Source organism: Stigmatopora argus, chromosome 6 (assembly GCF_051989625.1).
Source record: "Stigmatopora argus isolate UIUO_Sarg chromosome 6, RoL_Sarg_1.0, whole genome shotgun sequence".
In the NCBI taxonomy this organism is placed as follows: domain Eukaryota; kingdom Metazoa; phylum Chordata; class Actinopteri; order Syngnathiformes; family Syngnathidae; genus Stigmatopora; species Stigmatopora argus.
In genome coordinates, this window is record NC_135392.1 from 15,954,040 (window position 1) to 15,980,609 (window position 26,570).

The 26,570-nt window shown below is 41.4% G+C and overlaps 1 protein-coding gene and 8 non-coding genes across 14 annotated transcripts in view; all 9 read right to left on the bottom strand.

Moving 5' to 3' along the window:
- The window catches only part of LOC144075099 (sodium- and chloride-dependent GABA transporter 2-like), a 43,371-nt gene extending 21,140 nt beyond the window's left edge, over positions 1–22,231 (bottom strand). Inside the window, exons 1-6 of one of the 6 annotated variants that reach the window (XM_077601852.1) lie at positions 22,215–22,231; positions 16,735–16,825; positions 16,209–16,393; positions 15,822–15,956; positions 6,537–6,677; positions 6,264–6,351 (exon numbers count right to left, since the gene is read on the bottom strand). In XM_077601852.1, coding sequence (XP_077457978.1) covers positions 6,264–6,351; positions 6,537–6,677; positions 15,822–15,956; positions 16,209–16,393; positions 16,735–16,742 — 557 coding nt within the window. In that variant the 5' untranslated portion in view covers positions 16,743–16,825; positions 22,215–22,231. Of the gene's footprint in view, positions 1–6,263; positions 6,352–6,536; positions 6,678–15,821; positions 15,957–16,208; positions 16,394–16,734; positions 17,090–20,151; positions 20,169–20,450; positions 20,562–20,586; positions 20,645–22,214 lie in introns of those variants that run through there. The other 5 variants (XM_077601849.1, XM_077601850.1, XM_077601853.1 and 2 more) reach the window with 5 other exon arrangements.
- A 1,987-nt stretch (positions 22,232–24,218) lies between these two features.
- On the bottom strand, positions 24,219–24,301 carry trnal-aag (transfer RNA leucine (anticodon AAG)). The gene has a single exon. It is a non-coding gene; the product is annotated as a tRNA-Leu (tRNA).
- Positions 24,302–24,618: 317 nt separating this feature from the next.
- trnal-cag (transfer RNA leucine (anticodon CAG)) lies at positions 24,619–24,701 on the bottom strand. Its single transcript has one exon. It is a non-coding gene; the product is annotated as a tRNA-Leu (tRNA).
- Positions 24,702–25,330: 629 nt separating this feature from the next.
- trnal-aag (transfer RNA leucine (anticodon AAG)) lies at positions 25,331–25,413 on the bottom strand. Its single transcript has one exon. It is a non-coding gene; the product is annotated as a tRNA-Leu (tRNA).
- A 117-nt stretch (positions 25,414–25,530) lies between these two features.
- On the bottom strand, positions 25,531–25,613 carry trnal-cag (transfer RNA leucine (anticodon CAG)). Its single transcript has one exon. It is a non-coding gene; the product is annotated as a tRNA-Leu (tRNA).
- A 118-nt stretch (positions 25,614–25,731) lies between these two features.
- Positions 25,732–25,814, bottom strand: trnal-aag (transfer RNA leucine (anticodon AAG)). The gene has a single exon. It is a non-coding gene; the product is annotated as a tRNA-Leu (tRNA).
- A 268-nt stretch (positions 25,815–26,082) lies between these two features.
- On the bottom strand, positions 26,083–26,165 carry trnal-cag (transfer RNA leucine (anticodon CAG)). The gene has a single exon. It is a non-coding gene; the product is annotated as a tRNA-Leu (tRNA).
- A 117-nt stretch (positions 26,166–26,282) lies between these two features.
- On the bottom strand, positions 26,283–26,365 carry trnal-cag (transfer RNA leucine (anticodon CAG)). Its single transcript has one exon. It is a non-coding gene; the product is annotated as a tRNA-Leu (tRNA).
- A 117-nt stretch (positions 26,366–26,482) lies between these two features.
- Positions 26,483–26,565, bottom strand: trnal-aag (transfer RNA leucine (anticodon AAG)). Its single transcript has one exon. It is a non-coding gene; the product is annotated as a tRNA-Leu (tRNA).
- Between the last annotated feature and the right edge of the window lie 5 nt (positions 26,566–26,570).

Genomic DNA, 26,570 nt, shown 5'->3' on the forward strand with positions numbered 1-26,570 from the left:
GTACCCGAAAATGGCAAGGAAGTGATGCAAAATGAAGTCATTGCCTGTCCTTTACAATGATGGATGTTCATTTCTCATCTTTCAGTGCCATTGACGGCGTTAGACGTCCACCCCGTTTGGACTGGGAAGGGCAAAAAAACGGACGTTCATTCGCAAGTCCCAGCCCAAATGGATTGGATATTTAGCATCATCAATGTCAGCCAGTAAGTTACGTTTTTTGGCCAAAAGTAAACTGGTCCAGCCCACAAGAGTTCTAGTTGTCGTGAATCTGGCTCGTGAAGCAAAGTGATTTGACAGCCCTGCTTAAAATATTCTTACCAATGCGCATCTACATAGATTCCAATTTCTTTTCTGGGTGGTCAAATTTTGCATATTGGTCAGATCACAGCTTTCTGTTATATAGTATGGATATGCAATGAATACAGTAAACTGTAATTTTACTAAGTGGGCCACATGATGGCGGGCTGGCGGTTGAGTGGTTAGCGTGTCGGCCTCACAGTGGGGGACCTGGGTTCAAATCTAGGTCAGTCCACCTGTGTGGAGTTTGCATGTTCTCCCTGGGCCTGTGTGGGTTTTCTCCGGGTACTCCGGTTTCCTCCCACATTCCAAAAAAAAACATGCATGGTAGGCTGATTGGACACTAAATTGCCCTTGGGTATGATTATGAGCGTGAATGGGTGTTTGTCTCCTCAAGTTGAAGCGGCACGGTGACCAAGTGGTTAGCGCGTGAGCCTCGCAGTACTGGAATCAAGGTTTTGATCCAAGGTCCAGACCTTCCTGTGCATAATAATAATAATTGGACATAGGCTTTGTCATCATCATTGACTCGACAAAAAGCCTAATTGTCATCATACCTAGACATGTTCTCCTTGTCTAGGGTTTTCCTCCCATAGAAAAAAAAAAAAAACATGCAGGGTAGGCTGTTTGAACACTCTAAATTGCCCCTAGGTGTGAGTGTTACAGTGAATTGTTGTCCGTCTCCTCGTGCCCTGCGATTGGCTGGCCACCAATTCAGGGTTTCCCCTGCCTCTGGCCCGAAGTCAGCTGGGATAGTCTACAGCACCCCCCACACCCCTAGTGAGGATAAAGTGGCTCAGATAATGAGATGAGATGGGCCACACAATGGTGCAGTGGTTCTCTCGCATTACTTCGGTAGGGGTAGCATGAAATCATTCCTACTTGGCAGTGGAGTGATTGTTAGTGTGAATGGAGGTTCGTCTCTATGTGCGCTACGACTGGCGGCATTCAGTCTAGGGCACAGGTGTCATAGAGGCGGCCCATGGGCCAAATCTGGCCTCATTTTGTGCAGCTGAGAAAGTAAATGATGAGTTCCGACTTTTTGTTTCATGATCAAATTCAAATGATTAAAGATGTATAGGGAATATTTCCTTTGTTTCACCTTTTTAAATCAATAATTCCAAATGATTTGTACTAATTTGAAAGTCCAAAAATGATCTATCGATCGGCACAATTGGAAAAGGTGTCCATTACAGTAATCCCTCGATTATTGCGGTTAATGTAGACCAGACATGGCAGCGATAAACGCAAAACCATGAAGTAGGGTCATCCCCATTAAAATATATATATATTTTTTATTTTTTATTTTTACTTCTGTGCTGAGTCCTACTAGCAAGTGGAGGACGAGGGAGTGGCTTCCGCTTATGAGTTTCAGCATGGATTCTCACATTATTATGAACTCACAAAAAAAAATTCACCCAGAAAAAACACTGCGATGTAGTGAAAACGTGATAATTGAAGCCACGATATTCGAGGGATTACTGTAATGGATTAATTTTGGCAGCCTGATTAGAAGACATAACGGCCCTCCAGACAAAATCGAAACTACGACAAAAAATGAGTTTGACACCGCTGCTCTAGGGCAGAAGTGGGCAAACCGGTCCTCAAGGGCCGCTGTGGGTGCAGGTTTTTGTTCCAACCGATCAGGCAAAGACACTTGAGCCAATGAGATTTCTGCAGAAAACAAGAAGCACCTGACTGCAATCCACTGATTGCACTTGTAGGACACCAGATTGGGGAAAAGGTGTCCGCTTTACGGGTTGGAATGAAAACCCACACCCACTACGGCCCTTTGTGGAATAGTTTATCGGCACCCTCCCATTCCCCACACACTCATGCAACCACATACCATCTTTTATGATCAACTATCTCCTATCCCCAACTTTGGCAGTTTTTGTCATCTTCTGTCCGAACGATCTGGCTTACAGTTTTTTATAATGAACCCAAAATAATGATTCGGCGGACGATTGAACTGTTTTTTGCTACACCGCATTTTAAAAGACCAGAGAAAATGCCTGTGCTTCGAAATACGATTTAGAAATTGCTTCCTTCTACTTTACACTGTAAACTCTAGCAACGGCGGATGCCACAGCGGATTGCGCTCACCGACAATGAGTTCTGGACGTATTGCTAAGCTCATTTCCTTTATCATTGCGTTCCTCTTTGTTGTCCGATTCTGTTTAACCCTAGAATGGTAACCCTCTAGTTCAGGGGTTACCTTTCACGCTTCTGAAATAGAGGGTTACCATGGTTACCGGGGGGAAAAATGGGTCCTGAGCAAGACAGTGCAATGAAGGGTACCCATTTTCCCCCCGGTAACCATGGTAACCCTCTATTTCAGAAGCGTGAAAGGTAACCCCTGAAATAGAGGGTTACCATTCTAGGGTTAAGATCACAGGAATCCAGTTTGTTTATTTTGGCCTCTTGCTGCTTACATTCAGTGTTTTCTACATATTCTTGAAACCTTTTAATGATAATTTATACTGTAGATCAGGGGTGCTCAAACTTTTTGTTCAAAGACCTACTTCTCAAGGAGCTGGCTTTGGGTGACGTACCCGTTTTTCAGACAAAGCTCAGCAGTTATGTATACTGATGATACACCTGATGCCAGCAGGACCCAAAATAATGTAGGCAGGTAGTAATCATGCTCAGACTCGTGATAGCGCTGTTTCCTAGCTCAAGTCCCATATAAAATTTTACCACAAATCCAATCCTTAGATCAAATCTTACTGCCATGTGATCTACCAATGGTACTCGGTCGTTTGGTCGCCGGTCTTTTGGTCGCCAGTCTTTTGGTCGCCGGTCTTTTGGTCGCCCGTTGTTTGGGTCCGGGCGACCAAAAGACCGGCGACCAAACGACCGCACACGTCTAACAATAGTACCTTAGCGATTGACGCATTGAGCACCCCTGCTGTAGATAATCAAATCCTTAAATGTCTTGCAATTTTATGTTGAACTCTGACTATTATCTCACACACTTGTTGACAAAGCAGTAAGCCTCGCTCCATCTTTGCCTACAAATGACTGAGTGTTTAATTATTATTTTTTTACAGCAGATAATGGCACTCACCAATTCATCTATGGTATGTTTCAAACATGATTTTGATGAACATTCTTCAACCTTTTCTTAGCCTTATTTGCCACCTCTCCCTGCTCTTTTGGAACGTGTTGCACTCAAGTTAATGATTATTTGCTAAAATCAATAGTTTATTAGTTTGAACATTAAATACCCTGTCTTGGCAGTGATTCAGTTAAATGTAGATTGAACATGATTCTCACATCATTGTATATTGTTTTCATTTGTTTAATACAACATCCCAATTTAAGTTGAATTGGGGTTGCACAATAGAAATGATTTTGAATTCCTTATGTATTCCTTAAGCAAACTGATTGGGAGCCAGTCACTATTGCCATTCATTCAAGTCATTTAGCAACCATTTCATTCTCAAGGCATTTAATTACTAATTTTAAAGAAACTTCAGTATTTCCTTCCAAAATGGTTGGTATAAGCCAATTTATGCTTGAGCACTGTGTGGAGTCGATAAAAGTCATGTGCATACTATCAACTGAGAAATCCTAAAAATGACAGTGTATGAGTCATGGGGAAAAAGTCAAGCCTAAGTTCAAGTTGTCTTAAGATAAAACTACTTGTCTTCTCAGTAAGTTGCCTTTGTGTTTCGCAACGTCAAACAAAAACAATATTGCAAGAATGTTCCTGACTCTAAATTGCTATTTGCATGAGTGTGTGATTTTTGGTTGTACAACACCGAGTGCACAGGTGGGAGGCGAGGTTACATTCAGGAGGGCGATTCTTTTGATATTAAGCAGCCAGGGCAAATTGCTTTTCTACATACTAAGCTACTTCTCCTTTTGTTCATATTTCTGCTTTTCAGACACTAATCTCTGAAACAGCGCGTGGGAAACTGCACTTTTACTTGCTTAATGTAAGATTGCTTTTATGATAAAATGATTTGCCAGTAATCAAATTATTAGAGGGTGCTCCTTTTCTGTAAAAAAACACTACTTGTACACTTAAATTAATGCATTTACTAAACACTTAAAGCCATAACAATACAGATTTTTCTTTCATATCAGGCAAAAATTACCAATTTAGAATGTTACGTTCTCATGACATTACAAATTTGCAATATTTTTGCGGAATAGATAATTACTTTTCAAATACATTATTCTTAATGTGAAGATGTGTGGCTCTCACAACAGTTAAGACCAATGTTCCCTCTAATTTTTCATGTCTGGGCATACAGACAACCTCCCCGAGCACACTGAGGACCAGTGTGCGCAACATCATAAATGCTTGCTATGGGCACACACCAGTATCACACCTGCCATAAGAAGGTGCAGGTCTACTACCCATAAAGGATCTAGTCATAATAAAATGTAATAAGTAATATCTATGAATAAAACAATGCGTGACCGGACATTTCGTCGACGGACACTTCGTCCCCGGACGGTTCGTCGCCAGACAGTTCGCCTAACCTTAACCACAATTAAAAACGACAAAGGAAATTTACATTTTCTTTATTAAAGCAAATAAAACAGCAAAAACTCGCTCGACAACACAAACACATTAACATTTGGGCGTGTGCGTACTAAATGGGCTCATCTCTAAACACACTACGCACGAAATGGTTCCTACGTTAAACTGTTCCTACGTTGAGCGCTGCATTTTTAAAATAAAAGGCAATAAATAATTATTATTTTTTTTTAAATTATTAAAAAGAAGACAAAGGACATTCACATTCTTCATCGTCTTCCTTCTTTTTTTGCTTGGTATTCCCATAGGTATCGTGTATACAGATTAGATTTCCGATGCGCGTTGTGAGGCAACGGAGCTAGACGTCGTCGCTTGTCGGCCATTTTAAGAACAGGCCCATTCGCTCCTATTAATAGAGTCAATAGAGTTTGTTCTTTGAAAGGTTAGTGGTTAAGGTTAGGCGAACTGTCTGGCGACGAAGTGTCCGGCGACGAATTGTCCGTCGACGAAGTGTCCGGTCGACGAAGCGTCCGGCGACGAAGCGTCCGGCGACGAAGCGTCCATTCAACGAACCGTCCGGGGACGAAGCATCCGGCGACGAAACGTCCGGTGACAAAGTGTCCGGCGACGAAATGTCCGGTCACGCATTGTTTTATTCATAGATATTACTTATTACATTTTATTATGACTAGATCCTTTATGGGTAGTAGACATGCACCTGCTTATGGCAGGTGTGATACTGGTGTGTGCCCATTGCTAGCATTTATGATGCGTGTCTATGAAAAGTGTTCAGACAAATCATAATAAAGCCAGACTGAAAATTGTGAAAATGGACAATCCCGAGCCATTAAGCTTCCAGGAAAATGTCTTTTGGACAGATAAGACAAAATAAATTTTTGGTGAGCCATATAACCTTTGCACATGTACAATTGTAACAATGGAAGTCAAACCAGAACACCCTGTGGAGAGACTTTTGGAATCCTTTTTGTTTTACTTTATTCACCACTTGTGCATTATTCACTTTACAACTGCATTATTCATTACGCATTATTTATGCTCATTTTGGTGATTACACTATTTCATTATTTATTACTTGCTGCTATCGGAACCTCACCAAGCTATTTTCATTTCTAGCTTGGACGTGTTTTATTGCAAAGGTAAATAAGTAAGTTGGATCTAAAAATTAAATGTAAACGTCTGGGTGATGTCAAGAATTTTAGGGATTTTATTGTACACGAAATCGTTGCTATCATTTGTTCGTTCAGTTCTATTAAATACTAAAATGTAAAAAAAAAATGCAAAATGTCACTGTTTTCACAACATACTTCTGAAACCAAATTGACGTGTTCAAGTTCCTAAAATGGCATTTCTACTGTAGCAGATGTATTTATTTTTGCTCAAGGCCCGAGTAGTTAACGTACAACAAAACTAATTTTGATAACAAAAAACAGATTTGAAAATCAGTACTTACTCCCAGAATTCTGTTGCAGGGGTTGTTGCATTTGCACCAGCTGTCCAATTGGATGACATATTTTTTTTGTCGAATTCAACACAGTGTTCTAAGGAAACATGACATATAAGATGTTGGCGCAATAAGATTAACCCCATATGCTCAAACTAGCCAAAATTTGATATTCATAACATAGTAGTATGCAGTATTTTTTTTCATAAATGGCTGCTTCTGAATGAAAACTCCTTTATTGTACCAGCAACATAGTCAATGGCAACATCAGGTGTGGTGTACCTGTGTTCCAGGAGTTCCTGCAACTGGCCCATGGAACCTCCACATTGAAGGATGAAAATAGATAGAAGAAAGCCCAGGCCTGGATGACGATGTACGACACGGCAGCATAGGCAATCACTACCTGGGTTGCATATCCAATCCCTGAGGAGAGAAGTCGAGTGAACCCATGGTTAATGCAAGCTGGTAAATTAAGTATGAGCTGTGTTCCATAGTTCATTTACATGTCAAGCTTCTTTTTCCTTTGTAGTGCCATCTGCTAATCACCTGCCTATGTTAACTGAACACCATACAGTTGCAGTTCACAATCTGCCTGACACATGAGATGGTGGTCTCCAGTAAAAGAAACCACTTAAATACAACATCGATGCATATGGTTTCGCTCAGCCTTCTGTCGCTTGGACCACTTTGTTTGCCAACCTCTTGTTTTTCCAATTTCATTTCAAACAGTGTTCAGAAAGACCAAAAGTATTTGCGTCTCAAGTTTGTACTATCTGATCTTCCCACCTTCCTACTTGTGTACATTACAGCAAGGTCAAAATCAGTTAGAAAGCCCTGATTAATAGATAGCATGTTCCTTTTGTCAGCATGTGTGTGGACACTGTGCTCCTTAGATACCATCCATCATACACTATCCGCGTGCTGTAAATAACCAGTCAGAATCAAGTACTCTATTTTTGAGCGTGAACATCTTCTAAAAACAGAGCCCAGCTCGTTTAGTTATTTCCATAATCTTGTCAGGTATTAATAGCCCATTAAAACGTTCATGTGTTCAGTATTAAGGAATGAACTTAGGCATCGTGCCACAGATGGAAAAGTCAGAGTGTTGACAGACTTGCACATTGTCGGCTTGTTAAGAATAGACAAATAAAGAAAAAACGCAATTGGACCTCCTCCTAGACCTAGGGGCTAGTCTTTGCCCGCGATTGTCTAATTAGCCACATCCCGTGAGAATTTCAAACAATAGAAATGTGCATGAACTCTTCATATAAGGCCGGATGGACCATTCTCTATCTGCCATGTTCACTTTTGTCTACCATGTCATAGTCCAAAACAAAATGTGAGCAGGTGAGTCAAATTTGAAGCCAGGGAACTCACAAAACATGTATATGTTGGATTACATCAATTAGATTTATTAATATATACATAAACATTAATTCATTCATCTTCCATACCGCCCATCCTCAAAAGGGTTGCTGGGGTTGCTGGAGCCTAACCCGATGGGCTTCGGGCAAAAGGCAAACTACACCCTAGACTGGTCACCATTCAGCCGCAGGGCACACAGAGAGGCAGACAACCACTCACACTGCCTCCAAGTGGGAATTGAACCCAGACTGCCCACACCAAAGGGAGGCGGAATAACCACTGCACCATCGGGTGGCTATATACTTAACCATTTTTTTTCCTTTTAACAAATTTACATACCGTATTTTCTCGCATATTAGTCACCTCCGGGTATAAGCCGTCAGAGTTTGCATTTTCTATGGGCCTGTGTGGGTTTTGTCCAGGTACTCCAGTTTCCTCCCACATTCCAAAAAACATGCATGGTAGGCAGATTGAACACTCTAAATTGCCCCTAGGTATGGGTGAGAGTGTGAATGGTTGTTGGTCTCCTTGTGCCCTCTGATTGGCTGGCCACCGATTCAGGGTGTCCTCCGCCTCTAGCCCGGAGTCAGCTGGGATAGGCTCCAGCACCCCCCACGACCCTTGTGAGGATAACTGGTTAAGTAAATGAATGAATAATCTGTTTAAACCGGTCGTATTCCACCCAACCAATTTGGAAATGTTGCATTGTTTAGGTTTATCTGCAACAAATAACACTCGGATAAGCACGTTTTTGGTAGTATGCAAGGCCATGCAAACATTGGAAAACTTGGTTAACCCTTTTCTAAACTCAATATCTGGCCATGCAAACCAGCTGTCAGAATGGACACTTTATTAAAAGGAGCCTTCTGGAAACGCTTTTTCCACACAGATTCTTGAATTCTAGATTTCCAAGAAATATTTGCTTTTTCAAAGTAATTTTTGACTTAGGTTCTCTTGTATTTTATAGAAGCGTCAAAAGAATTAATCAAAGCCTGAAACATATTATATGAACGTATCAATGGTTGGCACATTTTTCCGAGATATCACATCTCATTAGCATTTACTTTTTGCATCATCCTATTAAAAAGGTACACAAACAACCAGCCTCTAACCCATAGCACAGGTAATGATCCCCTAGAGAGCTTGGGGGAAACAACTGAACATATTTCTATTTTCTAGTTACCTCCCCTCTGTGGAGTGAACATTCCACTCAGCCTTTCTGCACCCAGCAGAGGAAGTGTTATAGGGGTACCAGCAGGCCAACGACTGATTTTTGTTCTTCAGGTTCAAAAAAGGGTCAATTTGAATGCCTGCAATTCTAACAGCAGCCACTTTGCTCTAACCTTTACTTCCTGCCCGCTGTCTCCTGGCAAACAGCCACATGCTGAGAAGTAAACTTTTGTTCTCCTCCATTGTCGTTTTGTTAACATGTCTGATTCTGACTGATGCCTTCAATTTCCAGCAGTATCATATTAAACTGAAAAAACATCCATGACGAATGTAAGCTATTAGGTCTATGTTCAGACTGCACAATGAAATGAATGTTTGTTTTTTTAAATAATTGATTTTCCAGTTGCAACATTCGAAATACAGTCATACCTATACTTACGAATGCCTCTAGGTATGAAAGTTTCAGGTTAGGAAATTTTTTATATGTAAATGAGTGACTCAAGATACGAAAAAGACCCAAGTTACGAATTGAAAACTGTACAAATGCAACGTGGCACATTTTTACACACACAAAGGGCACACGTAAAAGTCTAAAATGTACTACAAAGTGGACGGTTTCGGCCCTGGTAGAACGGGCTCGTGTCACCATCTGGCGGACAAACACGGGTATTACATCTACAACGGGTCCGGAGGGAGATACTTCAGAGATGCAGGGCACATTTTCATATGCTTTTTTTAATTTTAAGACATTAATAAATCATTTCTTTTTAATTTTCTCTCATTTTTGTGTTTCCTCACATCTTTCATACAAAATTGGGACACTTTGACCAATTTCAAAGGGTTTAGTTGGTAGTTTGAGGACCGTGGAACGAATTAGAGAATTTACATATAAAATACACCTACTTACGAAATTTTCAAGTTATGAAAAAAGTCTTTGAACCAATTAATTTCATAAGTAGAGGTATGACTGTAGCTGTATAAAGCACAGCAGGGTGGAGGTTTAGCACAGCTGCCTTGCAGTTTTTAGGTCCTTACTTCAAATACAAGCTTAAACCTTTTCTGTGTATGGTTAACGGCAGGGTTCTTTCAAAATTCAAAAAACATACATGTTGGGCATTCAAGGGACACCAACTATTTGTATATTTTTTTCTATAATGAACTATGTTCTCAAGTAAGTAATGAAATCATGCTTAAGCATAAACCAATTGAGTTGGGCATCTCTCTTTGTTGCTTTCAAATCTTAAAAATATTTAGTGTTGTAGTTGAAAAGTAATCTTAAAATGCTTAACATCTATTCATGTTTGAATATTTTCCACTTTTTTTGTGTATGGAAATAACATTTATGGTTGTTTTCTTTTCTGATTGGTTATTTGGAAGAAAAAATAATAATAACTAAAAGCCCTCCAAACATCGCTGCAGCTGCATGTTCTACAAGAACATTCAAACTTAGCGGTGTGTTACAAAGTTTTTCGATACATTGTGTAAGGCCAGAAAAGGTGGAGAACCATTTAAGTAGGATATGCTCAAGTTGAAGCGGCACGGTAAGAGTGGTTATCGCGTCAGCCTTGCAGTTCTGGAATCAATGTTTCAATCCAAGGTCCAGACCTTCCTGTGCATGTTCTCCTTGGGCTTGTGGAGGTTTTTCCTCCCATATTCCCCCCCCCAAAAAAATGCAGGGTAGGCTGTTTGAACACTCTAAATTGCCCCTAGGTGTGAGTGTTAGAGTGAATTGTTGTCCGTCTCCTCGTGCCCTACGAATCGCTGGCCGCCGATTCAGGGTGCCCCCCACCTGGTGCCCATACTTAGATGGGATAGGCTCCAGCGCCCCCAACGACCATTAGGAGGATGACTGTTCAAGTTGATACAAAGATATATAGAAAAATACCATACATCATGCAACATATACAACATATATTTAAAATATGAATAAATTATACATATTTTAAATCAAGGAGTTTCTTTCTGTTCAATCATTCTGTTGGTAGCATTTTTTATTAATTCAATTTGGTAGGCTCACGCATTTCTTTGATGCAAGCAATTCATTTATTTAGTTCCCTTCGTCTGCAGTACGCACCCAATCATAAATGCAACGTAGGTCAATGATTCATTAATTTTCCAGCCAATCGCAGGGCACAAGGAGACAACCACACACGCTGGTTAATTTAGAGCGTTCAATCATCCTACCCGTCATGTTTTTTCAGGTACTATGTGGGAGGAAACCAGAGTACTGTCACTCAGGTATTCAACATCAAATGTGTCAGATATGCATGTTCAAAAAAAGTAAGTCTTGCGATGGGCAGATTGCGATGTCGCAGTACAAACAAGACATTGTTCAGGCCCGTAGAAACTAGCAGACTGGTTCAAATCTTACTCTCATGCAATCCAGCAATGCTACCTTGGGGATTGACATAATGAGCAACCCAGGTATAGACCAACCATTCACTGCACTTGTCCTGTCCTGTTTCTTTGCGTTCACTTTCCATATCCTGTGATCTACAGATCTGCCTCTGGCAGGAGCACCCAGAGCAAACATTTGCTTGTTGAAGGACCATACAAAAGATGATGTCATCCTTTCAGGTGATTAATACTGTATAAATATACTGTTTTCCCTTAGATTGACCCAAGTCACTTGTCACAATCTTGAGCACCTGGGGGCTAGGCCTACACCACAAACCTTTGGAACACAAACCAAAGTAGCGGGTCACCTTCCTATGGGCTCTGTGCCTCTGGAGGTTGGGTGCAAACCAAGACTGGTGGCGGCCATAAGCCTCGTTTGTCCGATCCTTGGCTACAAAAGCTGTCCCTTGGGACGTGGCATCTGGAAAGAAACTGAACCGTTGAGTGAGGTTGAAAAGCTCCAAATACACTTATTTGGCTCAGTACCAGCCTTTTCATGAAAGGGTGGAATTCAGTTTCCCCTGGAGTTGGCCACAAAGAGAGATACATAGCTCGTGTGGGAATTAGGTAAGGCTGATCTGATCCAGAATTGGTTCCAATACGAGTTGAATTCACAAATTGTATTGATCCAACCTGTGAACATTTCTGATCCATAAGGCATATGTACCCCTAAAATGTTGCCTTTTGAAATGGCTCCACCAATGTGGCTGTATATAATGTCGCAAAGATTTCCTGAAAAGGTCTATTTAAAAGTGAGGCAGAACAATGAGGCCTGCTTCCCTTTGGAAAAACATTTCAACACTTTGCGGCCAGAAAATATTTCCTGTGAACCGAATTTTTTTGGGTCTGAGATGAAGAAATGGTGAAGCAGTAAGCGGTTTACCAGCGTGTTTTTAGGCAATGGGCTGAGCGTGTGTGGGTGTATTTGTCATCATATTACAGGACCAGCACCAGATGGGTGGAGCAACGGCGAGTGTCATCAATCATCTTCACCTGGCTGCTTAAGCCAGCCGGAGATCTGTCACGTCACTGAATTGTGGCTCACAGTTTACTGGCAGTATCAGATACTGCCAGTAAACTGTGAGCCACAATTCAGTGACGTGACAGATCTCCGGCTGGCTTAAGCAGCCAGGTGAAGATGATTGATGACACTAGATACTATCTTCTTGCCTTCACCTCGCATCGTGTATCTTCATCCAGGATTGCCACGCTCCTGACACCACAGTCTCTGAAACCTGGCCTCTGTCATGTGGCTTATCTGAATAAATTATTTTCATCAACACAGGCCATCTCAATAGCCTGTTTTGGAGGTCTCTGCTTATGCCCGCCCACATGGGTGTGATGGCTTCAAAAGTGGGGGAAGTTGGCAGTCTGGCCAAGGAGACACAAAAAAATTGAAGGTACAAACAGAGTCAAAGTACACCATTTTCTGCCCTCCGTTAATGAGACGGATTACTGGAGCTTTGGCCACGAGGGGGTCACAGTGCTTGTTGTTACAGCAATCCTTGAACATGTTTTTGGCAGTGTTGGACTGTCAGGGCTTGCAAAGCCTTCTCTGCTGGCCTAAAAAAATATCTGAATCAGAGACTGATGTTAATTATGTTTTGTCCATGAATGCTAATAATTCCAAATTGTCTGTCAGCTTCCTTTCATTGCCTTTCCCCTGGTTGTGCTGATTCCAGATGTTTTAATATTTAAGCATCTAACCAATCACATTTCAGCCATTATTTGTTGCCAGGGTCAATAAAAAACATGGAGGCCTTCACAATCAGTTCTGCAGGCTCTGCAGCATAAAATAAGCATAGATAGAACTGTTTCTTTAACCAATACATCATTGCTTTCACTAACTATGATTGGCTAGTGATAGAGTGGCCTAGCCAGAGCAACCAAACTGTATCTGGAGTGAGCTGCACAAACAAATATATTGTTGTGTTGATTTAATAGCAGTTTTGTCAAACTGCAATGGCTGAAGGAGAAGAAATTGATTTGTTTGCAGATTTACTGTCAAAGCCATTTTCAAGACAGACTTTACAAGAAAAGCTGGACATCATTAAGAAAGGTCGGACAACTTCGAAGCTAGCAAGCCTGCCACAACCGGGAACGGACATTTTCAGCACCGAATCAAATAAAAGCCAGAAATACAACAGGAGAGGCTCGACTTTCAGCATTAGCTTCGATAGAAGGATAGAGGATAGAAAGGAGGAAGGATTTTTGGTTAATAAAATATGGCTATATTCCTAAATAATATTTCAATTTTATGAGGTTATTATTGATGCTTTTTTAAGTGTCGCAGCTGTAGCTGCCGTAAAATACACCCACACACGCTCAGCCCATTGCCTAAAACAGTTTTTGAGGGTTGGATTGATTCATACAAATAGCACTGAAGGCGTCGGTTTGAAATTCACAGCCCACCACTGGTTTTTGGACACCAGCGTATCGGGTGCAGTCAAGGTGAAGAAGGTGCCCTATCACTCCGTAGGCAGCTGATGGGTACCACAGCACCATCAGCAGTCTACAGCAAGAATGGGGTACAGATGACCCTAACTATGGGTGTTATGACTCAGTGGACTAACAAAGACCGACACCTCCAACTCCAGCATTATGCCTTTCCATGAAGAAGCAGAGGTTGAGATTCTGAGTCAGGTTCTGCTAACTATGAAGATGAAGTCACTCAGTTGGTTGAAAAAGTTTAAGTTGGTAGGGCCCCAAAGCGTGGTTGTGCTCCACATGGAGTTTTTAAACACTGTCAAAGTTGTGGAATATTCTTGGATGAGACACCTGCAAAATTACTAGAGTGCCTCAGGATTGGCACACCAAGGTGGTGGTCTCCATTTTTAAGTTAGGGGAACAGGAGGGTGTATCAGTGTATACTATAGGTGGGTGACATACCTCAGCATGAGGGTACTGGAAAGGACATAAGGAATTCAAATTTAAGATTCAATAGAAGCGCTGCAGTTTCCCCCGGCGTGCAGAGTATCAAAGATTGGCAGATTGCCAACAATAAATCGGATTAACTTCCAGCAGGGGCTGGACTCTGTCACAACTACCACAGATTTTGGTCATAACCGAAAATTTATAGATTATCGTGGTGCCGTCGAGGCATTGAGAAGGTCTGGTTTACGTTTTACAGACAATATGGTTTTGTTAGCTTTAACACACTCTGGAGAGAGACATTAGTCAAAGAGGGAGAAGAAAGTCTGAGCATCCCTACTGAGGCTGCGACCCGTATACAGTGGAGGAAGATGGATGGAATCTAATTTACTGGTTCTAGTCCTACTTTGAATTCCTATTTGCATTTCCTTTGGACTATTTGCATGCAGTTTTCTCTTTGCAAAGTTTCAAGGGGCATATAATGCAAAGAAAGTGGCATTATTCTTTGTAACCTGCACGATGGTTTGGTGTGACCGTCTAATTTCACCTTCGTGGTCGACAGAATATGGGGCGTAATTTTAGGCAATTACAATACCACTGCCATTTGAAATGAATTCAATGTATACATGCTGAGGAACTTGACACCTTAGAGGCTGGAAGGAATTTTAGCATTCAAATGTGCAGTGGGAATCTGGTGTGGTCAGATACACAGGTTTCTCAGGTTTATCGTTCATATGCTAGAATTCACAGGTGTTGATTATAGTGGGTTACTTTGCCAAACAATAGTGCTTCTTGATGTGAGAACCATATTTGATGGTGCTCATGTCACTGAACACCGTTAATCCATGACTGGGAGGTTGTTTTGTTTTGCTTTTCGACTAATCCATCTGCCACCTTTGTTTGTCCAGATTAAGTCCACCAAAATATGAATGTTTTTTCAAAGTTTTATAGTTTTCATGCAGTTTTATTTGCCAAATGAATATCAATGAATATTTAATGTATCACTTTTTACAGTATGACAAAAACTTTTTTTTATTTTCAAACTTTATTCCTTGAGAGCCATGCCATACTCAGAATTTAAAAAAAAATGCATGATATTGTGCATTTATTAATCATTTCACCACTTTGAAAGTTAAAAAATAGTCTAGAATTCTTTTGAGATTTTTTTTTCACTGTTGCTAATCAATGAGTATCAATGAGAGTATGCATGCAGAAGAGTCTAATGAAGAAAAATTATGATAAAAAGGTGCTAGAGATAGTGTTGGCACTACAGTGCCAGCGTGAGGCTCCCATTGGTGCGTTCGGGACTTGGGTATCTCACCAGCGGTTCCCATATTTAACCACACAGGTTAGTGGGGAGCCATATACACCCATCTAAAGAGCCACATATGGCTCCTGAGCCATAGGTTCCCTACCCCTGCTGTAAACCATTGGAATTCTGCGTAGGGTTCCTCAAAATGGTTCAATGAAAATTTTAGAAATGCATTTAGAGTATTTTATAGTACTAGAAAACCCTCTTTGGTGAAAGGCTCAGAGAACATAATACGGTAAAATGTACCATATTTGTCCCATAATTATTGAAGCCTTTACAAATGTATAAAAGCTAAAAATGCAAACTATTTGTCACAGCAAACTTCTTTAGAGCACATCAAAATCAATAAAGTGTGACTCATTTGGAGTGTGTGAGAAATACAGTCAACTATAGATGGGGTTGATAAATTATGTAAGTTCATGTTAAAAAATTCAGTGTCCTACAGTACTAACCTTCAAACAAAGGGCAGAAGTGTCTCCAGCATGTAATACATCCCTGAGATGTATATTGGCCCATGGCTGTCTCCAGTAAGAACATTGGGATACCACAGGACAGAAGAAACAGAACATACGGCACCAGAAATGCGCCTGTGGGGGGGAAAAACAACGTGGGAGATGTAAAAATTTGCTGGTGGATTTTCGTGTCATTTCCAGACAACTTTATACTTTGGTTATTTTGTTTCACCTTGCTGCGCTCTCACCGCTTCGCTAAACAAACTGAAATGTCAAACCTCACTTGAGCGACTTCCTTTTCATTCTCATCGATATTATGACTAAGTCAGTGTGTTGGGCACAGAGCAGGAAACAGGAAATGAGAAACCGCGACTTAAATAAGCTCACCTCCCCCATTTTTGTAGCACAAATAGGGAAACCTCCAGAGATTCCCCAAACCCACAAGGGTTCCTGCCACAGCCAGGAGAAACTCCAACTTGTTTGCCCACTTGCCACGGTCCAGAAGCTGAGTCTTCTTCACCAGACTGTTTCCTTGACCGGCCACTTCACGGCTGCTTCCTTTCAGGAATTCCCTTGGCATTTTCAAAAGGATATGAATTACAATTGGAGCGCAACCCGATCCCAAGCATCCGTCACTCTCTTTAGATAAGGATGGACAACTATTACTAACGCCGATGTGTTTGCATTCAAGACAAAATGACTCAGCTGACCACTATTTGGCACCGCTCAGTCTATTTGTTAATTTATCGGTTGAACTTGGCATAGCCGGATTACCAACAATGAGAAGTTTCCACTGGCAACAAGTGTTTCTTAGAAAGACGCAGAAAGCATTTTGAGCTCAAGCATTCTACGGAATTAAAAGGAAAAAAAATCTAGTGGTGCGTAATTCAAGTAAAATAGACTGAATACTCACCCCTCCATCACAAAGCCCCCTCCCCTGAGAGTTGCTTACAGCAACAACAAAGTGATCAGTATTCCTCTCGGATGGATGCACCACAGGCTCTCTGTACAAACAAAAAGTCATGAGCGGAGCCAGAGTGAGAATCAAAGCTGCTATGGTTCCCGTCTCTGAGCCGCCTTGTTGCCAGAAGCTGCGCTCCACACCAGGCGGCCGCACTTGAAAAAGTGTTTGGCTCTGACAAAGGTTCAAGGTATACACCACTTCCCTGCTGTATTTTTCCACTGAGACAGGAGCAGCTCTAGTCACCGAGATTAGCACAGTTGCTAACAACTAAACCAAATCAGCTGAGCAGTCTCTGTTATGTCAGTGCCTGTAAACAAGCTGCATTTATCTGCCAATTGGGAATTTTCCATGTTCAACAGTAAATTGTGAGAAAAGAAAATATAACGGCAAGAGCCCGGTCACTAGACAAACATCCTGTATGGCAAACGGCAGATCTTAATCATCGTTTGATGTATTGCACAGCCCTTTTTAGCCCATGGGATCCATTTAGATGACATTGTATCGCACAAAAAAAATATATTTTTTCATTCATCTTGAGCAATGCTATCACTGAGCTCTCAGAATATCCGTTCTTTTTTTTACCTACTACTTCCTCTTTTCAGCTTATATGTCATGAACTTTTCCCCTTTGTCATGTGGTTTTGTCTTGAGCTGCCCAAATGCTTGAATTTATGTAATTACAGTGTAATATGTAGATTTTTAAGCGCAAAATTACTTAATTTAGAAGCAAGCACTTGGAACATGCCATTTTTAAATAATGTTAAGAACAAATATAAGCGATAAAATACTTTTCATAGAATGTATAACAGGAGAATGAATGATGGAAGAGCGGTCCACTTTTTTTTACAAAAAAGAAAATGTATTGCTTATTTATGGATTATTTATTTTGTCATTATTTATAAATTTGTTTGTTGGTATTATTTGTGCATGTACATTCTTATGTTATGACTACTTGTCATGTTGATTAGTTAGTTATATATGATTTTAGTTTTTTATTGATTATTTATTTAGAAGCAAGCACTTGGAACATTTTTAAATAATGTTAAGAACAAATAAATAAGCGATCAAATACTTTGAGCCACAACAAAAATAATCAGCTATGCTTAGAGCACTTCACATTTTTTTAACAAAAGACAATTTATTGCTTATTTATGGATTATTTATTTTGTCATTTTTTATAAGTTTGTTTGTTGTTATTATTTGTGCATGTATGTACTTTTGTTGTGACTACTTATGTTGACTAGTTATTTATATATGATTTATTACTTATTTATTGATTATTTATTTGTCTGTTTGTTGTTGTTATATATTCACTTCATGGTGAAACCTCAAAATCTCACTATATTTGTATAATGACAATAAAAGCATTCAATTCAATTGACCAGAGGATGGGGGTCATTAATTTTAGCTTACTTTATGTTTAAATTGAATTCCAACATGTGTGAAAATAATGTGGACAATCAATAACTTTATAAACTTGAGCAATTTAAGATGTCCTGTAGTTGTAAATTAGAATGTGTTTGCCGTCTTTGATTGGACAAGGAAAAAGCACTTAGTTCCTTTCTATGTTTTGACTGATGATTGTCAAGACGTCCACCAGTCGAGAATGATGGAGCGGAAGTACATTCAGCAGTTTTCCTTGTTGCCAGAAGTGAGTGACAGCTAAGCTTTGAGCATGGCTAAATTAAGAAAAGGCTTTAATTGACTATTTTGGTCCCGAAGAGACTAGTTACACATGTAGTAACAGTCAACTTGACATTCACATTCAAAACCTGACACATAGTATATATATATATATATATATTTCTACTGGAAATCAAATTCCCTGTCAACGTCTAAACAATACTGCAACTCTGTAGTAGTTCAAACTCCATTTAGTAGCTGGAAATTTCACATTCTCATTCTCATCTCATTTTCTCAACCGTTTTATCCTCACTAGGGTCGCGGGGGGTGCTGGAGCCTATCCCAGCTGACTTCAGCCCAGAGGCAGGGGAAATTGGTGGGCAGCCAATCATAGGGCACAAGGAGACAAACAACCATTCACGCTCACACTCATACCTAGGGGCAATTTAGAGTGTCCAATCAGCCTTCCATGCATGTCTTTAGAACGTGGGAGGAAACTGGAGTACCCAGAGGAAACCCATGCAGGCCCGGGGAGAACATGCAAACTCCACACAGGTGGATTGATTGGAATTTGAACCCAGGACCCTAGAGCTATGAGGCCGACGCGCTAACCACTCGCTCCACCGGGCCGCCCCATTCTCATTCTATTTACCAAAATCTGCCATTAGCTCTATTTTCCTCACAACATGAACAAAAATAAATGGACATGGACATTGTTCCCCACTCAGACAGCATTGACAATGGAAACATTGAAAGAAGCGGATACTTTAAAGCAACATTTGAGTGCGCCTTCACCATTTTTTTGAAGTCATGACTGAAAAGTTGATACACTCCAAGGATGAAAGGGTGGGGCTACAAGTGGGAGTAGTGATGGGACTAGAACATGATATTCTAAGAGGCCACTCTGTTAAAAACTGCAGTATTGATACAACTCGCTTAATGGCCTAGAGCAGTGTTTCCCAACCATTGTGCTGTGAGCAATGATCAGGTGTGCCGCGTTACAAGGTTGAAATCAAAACATGATAAATGTTAAATTATAGATTATACTATTACAAGATTCAAATTGTGAAACTGTCATTTTGTTGCTTATTTTTCTCTAACATGAACCGGAAGTTGTTTGGTTTCTAGGGCACCAACTTTTGGCGATGTATAGCCTGTATGCAGAATATTAGGAGATTTAAGTATTATTTGGAGAAAAGTTATAAAATGAGATTAAAAACATTACATTACTTATTTTTTCATCACTCGAACCGGCAGTTGTCTAGGGTCCGCAGACATCAATGTTTGGTCAGTGTGAAAAATTAGATTTTGGAATAACTTTGGAGGTTTATTTGATTCCTGCTGATAAAACTTTGAGAATGACTATTGTTAATATATGTGACATAGTTTTAAATTAAAAGATTTTCAGATGGTGGTGTCCCTTGAGATTTGAAAGTTTTTGCAACATTTCTTTTTTCTAAGCCCAACCCCTCTGTAGTCAACAAAAACCTAATGCTGGCGGTGAACATTTATTAACAGCCTTCCTTTAGTGGTAATTTTAAAACGCCCCATAGTAAAACACTTCATTGTGGCTGTTACTTAATAATGAAAAGTGTTCAAGGTAAAACACTTAACATCCAAAAAAGTTCAAGGTAAAATCCAAACCATAAATCTGTCATTATTACCCTAAATGGGAGCACATCAAACTACCATCTTGTATCCATTAATACTTTTTCGGCCTTGAAAGATACAGACTCAAATTTACCTTCCTTCAGCATGTCGTCATAGATGGAGGTTAACAAAAGTAACAGGCCTGTTTTAACAACATGAGGGAAAGAAAGTACTGAAGTGTATTTTCAAAAATAGGAAAATTTAAATCTTAGTAGCAAAATAACTCCAACTAAATAACTCCGGTAACATTTTAAAAAAAGAAAAAAACTGTGTCCAGGAAGTAGGTTTACCAAATGTGTGGCAAGACAATGAAGGACATTTTGTCCATTGTCTGCTGACAGATACATTATCACCTGCTTATGTACACAAATAGTACTCAAAAAGGTGACTCACACACACATTGATTCACTCTGACCATTGGTCATATTGTCACAGCTGCAGCTTCATCATGTGACGACAAGAAGGGCCATTTTGTACAAATTTGCGACTGGCCAGTTACCAGACAGTCAGTTTAGTCACTTCTACTAACCTTTAAGGCAGACCTGGGCAATTAATTCCACAAAGGGCCGCAGTGGGTGGAGGTTTTCGTTCCAATCCATAAGAGGAAATCTTTCCACCAATCGGGTCTCTTAGAAGTGAAATCAGTGGATTGCAGTCAGGTGTTTCTTGTTTCAGCAGAAATATAATTAGTTCAACTGTCTGTGATGGATCGGTTAGAACAAAAACCTGCACCCTTAGTGGCCCGCCAGGACCGGATTGCCCAGGTGTGCTTTTAGGAATACAAATGCACCTCAATCTCACTTCAATTCATTAAGTGCTGAGCACACTGTTTTGGAATATGAGTAGTAGTATATATGAATTGATCGTATTCCTAATGCATACGGATCTCAAACCATCGTTTTACATTTTAATGAAAGGCAATGCCATTAATCCGTTCAAGCATTCCCTTAAAACAGAGGTGGGCAAACCGGTCTTCGAGGCCCCCTGTGGGTGCAGGTTTTTGTTCCAACCAATCCAACACTGACAGTTTAACCAATTAGATTTCTGATGAAACAAGAAGCACCTGACTGCAATCACCTGATTGTACTTCTAAGATACCAGAATGGTGGAAAGGTTTCCTCTTATAGGTTGGAACAAAAACCTACACCCACTGCGGCCCTTTCTGGGATAGTTTGCCCACCCCTGCCTTAAAATAAAGCAAACAAGTTAGTTATGGGGCGGCCTGGTGGATGAGTGGTTAGCGCGTTAGCCTCACAATGGGGGGCCTGGGTTCAAATCCAGGTTGGTCCACCTGTGTGGAGTTTGCATGTTCTCCCTGGGCCAGTTTGGGTTTTCTCTGGGTACTCTGGTTTCCTCCCACATTCCAAAGACATGCATGATAGGCTGATTGGACACTCTAAATTGCCCCTAGGTATGATTGTGAGCCTGAATGGTTGTTTGTCTCCTTGTGCCCTGTGATTGGCTGGCCACCAAATCAAGGTATCCCCGCCTTTAGCTCGAAGTCAGCTGGGATATGCTCCAGCACCCCCCGCGACCCTAGTGAGGATAACGCGGTTCAGAAAATGAGATCAGAGGAAGTTAGTTGTGTGTGTATTATAGGTATGTATATGGAAACCAGTTTAGGGTAGTCCACATTTTGCCTGAGTTAAGATAGGGCTCCAGCACCCCGTGACCGTGACAAGGACAAATGTGCTAGGAATTACCCAGGGACAATTTGGAGAGGTTGATCAGGCTACGAAGCGTGCTTTTGAATTTTGGAAGGAAATCTGAGTATCCGGGGAAATCCCGGGGACAACATGCAAATTCCAAACAGGAAGGTCGGAACCCACCCATGTGGGATTGAACCCTCAATTTCAGAACTGAGAGACAGATTTGCTAACTAGTTTACTACCTGTAGCCCAGGGGTGGGCAAACCGGTCCTCGAGGGACACTGTCGGTGCAGGTTTTCGTTCCAACCGATCCAGCACAGACAGTTTAACCAATGAGATTCAGGCAAAGACACCTTAGCCAATGAGATTTCTGCAGAAAACAAGAAGCACCTGATTCTAATCCACTGATTGTACTTGTAGGACACCAGATTGGGGAAAAAGTGGCCTCTGTATGGTTTGGAATGAAAACTTGCACCTACTGTACCCCTTTGTGGAATAATTTTCTCACCCCTGGTGTAGCCTGTATCAAATTAGATTGTTTTTCCTCATCAAATAAGAATTGCAAGAATCATTTTCTTCTCCTTTCAGATCACACAGGATCCAGAAATATGATTGAGATTTCATCTCACCCAAATTAAACATTAAAAAAAAAAGTGTCAGCTTCTAACCCTTCATCGGTGCACTCTTGAGTCAAGGTACAACTGTAAATTCATTAATTAAATGCCAGTAACAGTTATAAATTTGATATTATGCTCAGAAGGCTGTAATATCCAACTGAAGATCCAACCAAACCACTTCTAGGTCATTTGTCAACACGCACATTTTCTCGTGACCTTCGCTTGACTCAGTCTGGTCTTCAAGCTATGAATAGGATAGAAACAATGAAGGCATTGCTTTATATGAGATACCCAATTCAGAAACCATAAAACAGGGCACATTTATAAGCAAAAGACAGGCTCTACATTATTCCAGGCAGTTAAATCCAAAGCAACCATAAGGACCATGCAAGTGGAAGTGAGACAGTATTTATAATAGTTGTCACATAAGCAGATATGCTTAAAATGATTTCTCAAAACTGTCGGAATTTGTTGTTTCATAGTGGAGGGACTGCATAGAAATAGATAATCTTTACAGTGGTTGTCTTTTCCAGTGGTCGCCTCCCTTTAAAACGTGTATGTCAAAGTGGGGGCCCGGGGGCCGAATCTGGCCCACCGCATCATTTTGTGCGGCCCAAGAAAGAAAATAATGAGTGCCGAATTTCTGTTTTATGGTCAAATTCCAATGAAGATTGAAGATGCATCGGGAATATTTTCTGCGTTTCCCCTTTATAAATCAATTATTGCAATTTTTTAATCCAAAACTGTATTTTTTTCTGTTTGTGTAGTTTTTAGTTCAAAAGGCATTTTTAAAAAATCTAAAAATAAAAATATAAAAATATTTTCAGTTTTTCAGTTTATTATTGAACCTATTTAAACATTTTTTTCCTTTGAAATTGAAAAACAAATGATTGAGATGTTTTAGATCAATAAAAAGGGAATATTTAAGGCTTTTGATCCACTTCTTTTAATCTGTTTTTTTTATATATCTTAATATTACATCTAAAGGGTGGCCAGGTGGATGAGTGGTTAATGCGAAGGGCTCGCAGTGGGGGACATGGGTTCAAATCCAGGTCATGTCCATTTGTGTGGAGTTTGATAGGACACTCTAAAATGCCACTAGGTATGGGTGTGAGTGTGCATGGTTGTCTGTCTCTTTGTGCCCTGCGATTGGCTGGCTTGGTTTTTAGCGGAACACAAGCATGTCAGAAGAGGGGATTCGGACCTAGGCCTCCAGTGGAGACTGCGTCCTTAACACAGCACCTTAGACAACTTGGCCATTCTGACTCCGACTCTCATTTTAGGGCTAACTTCCCGTAAACGAACTGTTTTTTAGGAGAACGCAAGGTTGACAAAGTACCCAATTTTTCAGAGTAGACCACCTTTTTGTAATCTAAAACAGGCTGTCGGAAGTGGAATTTGAACCCACGGCTCCAGGGGAGACTGTGACCTAAACGCAGCGCCTTAGACCGCTCGGCCATTCTGACTCCCACTTGCATACTTGGGGTAACTTGAGGTAACTTGGGCTAAACGCACAAGTGTTTAGCAGACCACAAGTTTGAAAAAGTACCCAATGTTTAAGAGTAGATCACCTCCAGTGGAGACTGCGACCTGAACGCAGCACTTTAGACCGCTCGGCCATTCTGACTCCCACTTGCATTCTTGGGGTAACTTTGGCTAAACGCACAAGTGTTTAGCGGACCACAAGTTTGACAAAGTACCCAATGTTTAAGAGTAGATCACCTCCAGTGGAGACTGCGACCTTAATGCAGCGCCTTAGACCGCTCGGCCATTCTGACTCCCACTTGGAAACTTGGGGTAACTTTGGCTAAACGAACAAGTGTTTAGCGGACCACAAAATTGACAAAGTACCCAATGTTTAAGAGTAGATCACCTTTTTTTCATCCAAAAGAGCCTGTCAGAAGTGGGATTTGAACCCACACCTCCAGTGGAGACTGCGACCTTAACGCAGCACCTTAGACCGCTCGGCCATTCTGACTCCCACTTGCATACTGGGGGTAACTTTGGCTAAACGCACACGTTTTTAGCGGAACACAAGTATGACAAAGTACCCAATTTTTAAGAGTAGACCACCTTTTTGTAATCTAAAACAGGCTGTCAGAAGTGGGATTTGAACCCACGCCTCCAGTGGAGACTGCGACCTGAACGCAGCGCCTTAGACAGCTCGGCCATTCTGACTCCCATTTGCATACTTGGGGTAACTTTGGCTAAACGCACAAGTGTTTAGCGGACCACAAGTTTGACAAAGTACCCAATGTTTAAGAGTAGATCACCTTTTTGTCATCCAAAAGAGCCTGTCAGAAGTGGGATTTGAACCCACACCTCCAGTGGAGACTGCGACCTGAACGCAGCGCCTTAGACCGCTCGGCCATTCTGACTCCCACTTGCATACTTGGGGTAACTTTGGCTAAATGCAGACGTTTTTAGCGGTACACGAGTATGACAAAGTACCCAATTTTTCAGAGTAGACCACCTTTTTGTAATCTAAAACAGGCTGTCGGAAGTGGAATTTGAACCCACGGCTCCAGGGGAGACTGTGACCTAAACGCAGCGCCTTAGACCGCTCGGCCATTCTGACTCCCACTTGCATACTTGGGGTAACTTGAGGTAACTTGGGCTAAACGCACAAGTGTTTAGCAGACCACAAGTTTGAAAAAGTACCCAATGTTTAAGAGTAGATCACCTCCAGTGGAGACTGCGACCTGAACGCAGCACCTTAGACCGCTCGGCCATTCTGACTCCCACTTGCATTCTTGGGGTAACTTTGGCTAAACGCACAAGTGTTTAGCGGACCACAAGTTTGACAAAGTACCCAATGTTTAAGAGTAGATCACCTCCAGTGGAGACTGCGACCTTAATGCAGCGCCTTAGACCGCTCGGCCATTCTGACTCCCACTTGGAAACTTGGGGTAACTTTGGCTAAACGAACAAGTGTTTAGCGGACCACAAAATTGACAAAGTACCCAATGTTTAAGAGTAGATCACCTTTTTTTCATCCAAAAGAGCCTGTCAGAAGTGGGATTTGAACCCACACCTCCAGTGGAGACTGCGACCTTAACGCAGCACCTTAGACCGCTCGCCCATTCTGACTCCCACTTGGAAATTTGGGGTAACTTTGGCTAAACGCACAAGTATTTAGCGGACCACAAAATTGACAAAGTACCCAATTTTTAAGAGTAGACCACCTTTTTATAATCTAAAACAGGCTGTCAGAAGTGGGTTTTGAACCCACGCCTCCAGTGGAGACTGCGACCTGAACGCAGCGCCTTAGACCGCTCGGCCATTCTGACTCCCACTTGCATACTTGTGGTAACTTTGGCTAAACGCACAAGTGTTTAGCAGACCACAAGTTTGAAAAAGTACCCAATGTTTCAAAGTAGATCACCTTTTTGTCATCCAAAAACAGCCTGTCAGAAGTGGGATTTGAACCCACGCCTCCAGTGGAGACTGCGACCTTAACGCAGCGCCTTAGACCGCTCGGCCATTCTGACTCCCACTTGCATACTTGGGGTAACTTTGGCTAAACGCACAAGTTTTTAGCGGAACAGAAGTATGACAAAGTACCCAATGTTTAAGAGTAGATCACCTCCAGTGGAGACTGCGACCGGAACGCAGCACCTTAGACCGCTCGGCCATTCTGACTCCCACTTGCATACTTGGGGTAACTTTGGCTAAACGCACAAGTGTTTAGCGGACCACAAGTTTGACAAAGTACCCAATTTTTCAGAGTAGACCACCTTTTTGTAATCTAAAAAAGGCTGTCAGAAGTGGGATTTGAACCCACGCCTCCAGTGGAGACTGCGACCTGAACGCAGCGCCTTAGACCGCTCGGCCATTCTGACCCCCACTTGCATACTTCGGGTAACTTTGGCTAAAAGCACACGTTTTTAGCGGAACACAAGTATGACAAAGTACCGAATTTTTCAGAGTAGATCACCTTTTTGTCATCCAAAAGAGCCTGTCAGAAGTGGGGTTTGAACCCACGCCTCCAGTGGAGACTGCGACCTGAACGCAGCGCCTTAGACCGCTCGGCCATTCTGACTCCCATTTGCATACTTGGGGTAACTTTGGCTAAACGAACAAGTGTTTAGCGGACCACAAAATTGACAAAGTACCCAATGTTTAAGAGTAGATCACCTTTTTTTCATCCAAAAGAGCCTGTCAGAAGTGGGATTTGAACCCACACCTCCAGTGGAGACTGCGACCTTAACGCAGCACCTTAGACCGCTCGGCCATTCTGACTCCCA